We start from the raw sequence: 5,433 nt of genomic DNA on the forward strand, positions 1-5,433 counted from the left end.
AGCCCCCAGATCATTGGCCACCATGATTTTTCCTAGTAGCCTTAATGATCAATCTACTTCTTAAACTAGGTGAAATTTTTACCATCCTAAGTAAACTGGCAGTTGCTAGCTGACTCTATCTCTTATCCATTAGTCAGACTGTTTCTCTAAGTTATCTTCCTCACAGCTACAGCTGCATACATTTTTTCCTGTAACAAAATCTTTTTTTCCCCTACAGGGAAATAATAAAGTTTATCCCTGGACTCTTCCTTGATATATAGTGGACATGGTTATAATGGTTTAAATCCCAGGGCAGGAGGGAGGACAAAAGTGTCTCCACAGCACACCAGACGCAGTCACAATCAGCATCAGTTATTTACCTAACAAGTGATTGACAGACATTGAACTGCCAAACAATAACAGGCTTGTTCCTAATCAGATCTTTGACCTCTCTGTGTTATGTAAGTTTTCCTGGTGTTGGGGCAGAATAGTGTAAGACTTAGTCCTCTAAGATTCACAATGTAACATGCTACCAATTAGAGGAGAGTAGCATTTTATTGTGTGGGATCTTCCCACCAAATAAAAAAGGCTTCACGGTTGCTCTCTCACACACTAATTATAACAGAGAAAATAAGATAACAAACACAAATCTGCACCAAATGTAGAACATCAAGAATACTCAAAATATCTGGATCAGAATCATCCTCAAATCACTGGAAATATTCAAACAAGGAAATTACTACACTAAAGATGGGCTGTGTGACAATGATTTTATTAACAATGAAACAAACTATTAAACACAATAGAATGTTACTGGGAAACTTCTACACGTATGAGCTGTACATTTTTGTTACAGTAATACATAAGTATTTTTTTTCATGTGCTTTTAAATCATTTGAATGTTCTCATTGTATACCTCCCACCCCAGTTCTAGATCCTGATCACTTTAGCAACACCTCCCACCAATACCACATAAGGTTTCAGTTATATCACTGATCTTATACAATATTCATGTTTATATCCATATTTTTATGTGCTCTCAATGGGTTAAACTCTCTTCAGTTGTGTGAACATTTTTACTAATGGTCAACACTGTATGTATGAACTGGAAGAGCAGATTACTGTTATGAGAGTCCCAGTCTGCAAGATCTCCATACAAAGAATGGTAGATTTGCCAGTTTGGTGGCATAATATTATATCAAGTGTGTGATGCTGAAAATTGAGAATGTTCTATATTATACAGGATTCTGTGCAACATATTTGAGTGGGCTGCTATAGTGCATACATCGATACTACAACTCTGGTGCACATCTGTCATTTGGTCTTTGGAAGTTTCTTGTTTTCTGGCCGGATTCTAATAAATCGTCAGGACTCAGTACATGTATCAGCACAAGTATCATGTGGTTTGTAGTGGTCAGCTGCACTGAATTAGTGCACCCCTCCCCCCAAATACTATGTGATGTGCTTAAAACACATCCACTAACAAGCTTTTCACTAGTAAAGTTTTAAAATACTGACACTGAAGAAAGCCCACATAATATCTGGAAAATTGCACTTTTTCAGATCCAACAGCTGGTGTTTATACAGAAGAAAATGTGAAAATAGAAATATTTCCCTTTCTTTCCTTGTGAAAGAATTTGATAATCCACTTATCAATCCACTCCAGCTTTTAAAATTCTTTCAGATTTCTGGAACCTGCTGCAAATTAACCCAACATATCAGCTTCAGACTGTTATGACATCTCATGCGTTTAGTATCCAAGCTACAGACATGAAGGAAGTTGTTGGCTATGTGTAGATAAATCCAGATGCACTCACCCACCCCAACACTATCTAGATCCTTTCTTAACACATGTCCATCTTATAGTTACTGACAACATATTGCACAAAATTGCCCTTAAAGTGGAACCAACATGGACCAATTGGTTATGAATTCCAATAAAGAAAAGTATTCCTAGTTTGCATGATACCCATCCTATTTTCCAGAGACTCCTAGCATGCGATATCTAATTGGTGCACATTGCTATTCCATACAAAAATCTGGGCTACCAAAAGAAGAACAAGCTGGCAAAGGTGTAAGGATACCAGCAAACTCAGGCAAAGGTGTTTGTCGAGAAGATGCTCTGGAAGGTGCCACAGTTAAATTATTATCAATATACAGATCTCCCCTGGTATGAAACAAGTGTTTATATTTTTAATTTACAAAGAAAATTGTACTGTATATAATATGCTGTACCCTTGTGTGCTTGTCCTTGTTTTCTCCTCATATTTACTACAAAGCAGGTAAATGAATTAATGAATGAGTGCTGTCTAGATCTAGTTTGGTTAAGGATCTTCCACATACAAAAACGAAGTTTTCAAAATATCAGTCAGTGTCTTTACACAAGGATACATATGCAGAAAATGGAGGAGATGGGAACAAAGAAAATTAAAGGTGGAGAAGAAATCATGGTAAAGAAAATGTCAGACTTTCTCAAAGGTGATACATGATAACAGTTAAACTTCATCACTGTTCCCCCCCCCCTTTGAAAGACACTGCTGGATATCATTTTCTGCCCCACCCACCCAGCCCTTAGTATCACAGGTATTACTTTTCAGGCAAGGTGACTGGATCCTTCTTTGTTCTCCAGTGGTTCAGGAAGGGGGTACTTCTTTACAAACATTTCAACAGAAAAGTGTTGCAAGATGTTCCTCTGGGACAGTCACAGAGCTTTCCAATTCTGGCTCCTTTTCTCACAGCACACTGCTCGCCAGCATCACACTGTCAACAGTAACCAACAGGTAGACAAAGGACACAGTGAAGAACCAGAACCAGAACAAATTTTTACAACTGGATGCTGCACATTTAAATTATTGACAATTTATATTTATTTTCTGATATTATAAGAGGAGATCAAAGGAGTGGAAGGGGAAATCAGTGTACCTGAAGTTATGTTACACTGTTGGAGAATTATGTTGAAATTCTTAATATAAGCACCATGGTGGTGGAAAGTGCTGTCAAATCATAGCCCACTTATGTCTCCCCCTGCTGGGGCTCTCAAAGCAAGAGACTAACAGGCGTGGTTTACCATTGCCTGCCTCTCCATAATGACCCTGGTCTCCTTTGGAGGTATCCCATCTAAATACTAACCAGGCTTAGCTCTGGAGATCAGGCTTCCCTGGGATATCCAGACCAGTGCTAGTCACAAGCATATTTCCAAAGATTGCTAGTTTTTTAAATAACAGGTACATATATTTTAAATTTATGAACTATCTTTTTGACCATGACACAGATTTTGATGTCAAATGTTAAAATGTATTATCTCAAAATTGATAGCTTCCCCACCCAACAAGAAAATTATTCAAATTTCAGACATGAGTTCTCAACATCCAGATGTTCATATGTGAACTTCAGGAGTTCAACCTCATCTGGAGGATCTCATCTGGAGGGGTGGCATGTGTCACTCAGAAATCCTCCCCCCCCTCTCTCACACACACCCCAAAATGCAGGGAGGGGGCAGCTGTAGAACCCATTCAATACCATAATATCTATGACCAGACTGCCATTGTTGATAGGAGAGAGTTTTGTTTTCAATCTGTTCCAGCATTCACCAACATTCTATGGAGACAACACTAAACGTGATACCCTACGCACAATTTGCACATGGAAATAAGCAGTTCTCAGTACTTCTGGATTTACTGCTACATAAGAATGTGTGGGAAGTATCACCAGGAATGGAAAAGACAGAAAGCCTGAAACTGTGGCAACTACACAGATAATTTACTAGAAAGTTTACTAGAAAGATAATTGAAAAGCTACAAAGAGACTGAAAAAGGGAGAAGAATGGACGAGACTCAATTGGAAGTATTTCAGAAAATCTCTGAGTTTCTTCATATTTACAGTCCAATTGGAACCACTCTATCTATTGCTGCTGTGTTTGGGGCACATGAACAGTTTTCAGATTCACAGATCCTTTTGACTCTCTCCAATCTCCTTTTGCTCCCCAGTAGGTACTACTACCTGTTCCTTCGCCATAAAAAAGTCACTCACCATAGGGACTTGGCCATACTTCTTCTCATAATGGGGGAGCCTTTTGCTTTTCAGCTTCTCCAGAACCTCTTGCAGAGCCTCGATCTGCAAATACACAAACCTTCCCATCAACAGTCAGAACAAGCAGTGTGGGGAGCACCGGAGATGAAAGACAAGGCTGGTTCCCTTAAGGCTGGGAGCCAGCTAATAGAATACAAAATAGTATTCAGTCCTCACTGAACTACCTGCTACTTCTCCGAGTACTGCCTCGTCTTTCCTTCATCCTAAATTCAGCTCGCCACCCTTACAAACTTTAAATTGCTCAAGTTCGCCCAAGTTACACTACATAAGAGAACAGCCTTAGGGATAACTGGAAACAGATCTCAGCACGATCCCACACGCACTCCCCCGGGCTTAGCTTTCCTGCATTAGAATTTACCAGTTCCTTCTCGTGGGACGTGTCCTCCATGGCGGAATAGAGGTCCAGGGCTCGCGGTTGGACCTCGGTCTCCTCCTGGCCGCGGACACTCAGAAGCAGCACCAAAACGGCTCCCAGCAACGCGAGCACCCGAGAGCTCTCCATGGTGCTGAACTACTGCTCTGCCGCGCGTAGTCTTCTTTATACAGCTGGCGGGTCACCTGTTGACAAAGCTTCTAGCACTGTGATACGTCAATCCAGCGCGGGTGTCTGGGAGGATGGGGTGTGGGCGACCGCATCGGGACCTGAGAGATGAGCTGGGATATGATCTCAATTTCCTTGAGGGCAGACAGGAGCAGCGAGGAGACACAAAGCAAAAAAAAGGAAGGAGAACGTGTAGAGTAAAAGGTCTTGATTTGTCTTAGCCTTTAAAATAGCAGCAATAGAGACAACGAGGCAATGTGCTACTCGTGTGCGTGCGGTTTAGTGAGCGATAAAGGCATCAAACTTGATGCAGTGTCACATGTTAGATATGCCTTACATTTGTTCATTTGTATGCATTCAACACCTCCCTCCAAAGCGTCATTTACTATTAAAGTGGAATTATGCTGAATGTGTAGAAAGGTGTGAAAGGTGCAGAAACAATAGCATTCGCTTGATTATTTATTTTATTTATGTATTTACAAAATTTATACTTCACCTTTCTTCCCTGATCAAGGCCATCAAGATGAATAAGAGATTAAAAACATATGTAATAAAAACACATTTTAAAAACCATTAAACCCAAACTAAAAATAATTAAAACCCTTAAAACCAAGTTGAAATACACATATAGCATAATCAAATACACACACACAAAAACAACAATTAAAACATAAGGCAGGAAGAAAGAATCACTGAGGGAATGCCAGATGAAACAAAAAGTCTTCACTTGCTGATGGAAGATGACAACAGAAGAGGACAGACAAGTCTCCCTCGGGGGAAAGTTCCAGAGATTTGGTGCCTTAACCAAGAATGTCATCTCTTGG

At 40.1% G+C, this 5,433-nt stretch overlaps 1 protein-coding gene across 1 annotated transcript; it reads right to left on the reverse strand.

Annotated features, from left to right (window-relative positions):
- Positions 1–2,631: 2,631 nt before the first annotated feature.
- Positions 2,632–4,570, reverse strand: CARTPT (CART prepropeptide). Its single transcript, XM_054987522.1, has 3 exons — positions 4,427–4,570; positions 4,009–4,092; positions 2,632–2,739 (listed from the first exon to the last, which is right to left on the reverse strand). The coding sequence occupies exons 1-3, from the start codon at positions 4,568–4,570 to the stop codon at positions 2,632–2,634; spliced, it is 336 nt and encodes a 111-aa protein (XP_054843497.1).
- Positions 4,571–5,433: the final 863 nt, after the last annotated feature.

Source organism: Eublepharis macularius, chromosome 8, assembly GCF_028583425.1.
Source record: "Eublepharis macularius isolate TG4126 chromosome 8, MPM_Emac_v1.0, whole genome shotgun sequence".
NCBI classification, from domain to species: domain Eukaryota; kingdom Metazoa; phylum Chordata; class Lepidosauria; order Squamata; family Eublepharidae; genus Eublepharis; species Eublepharis macularius.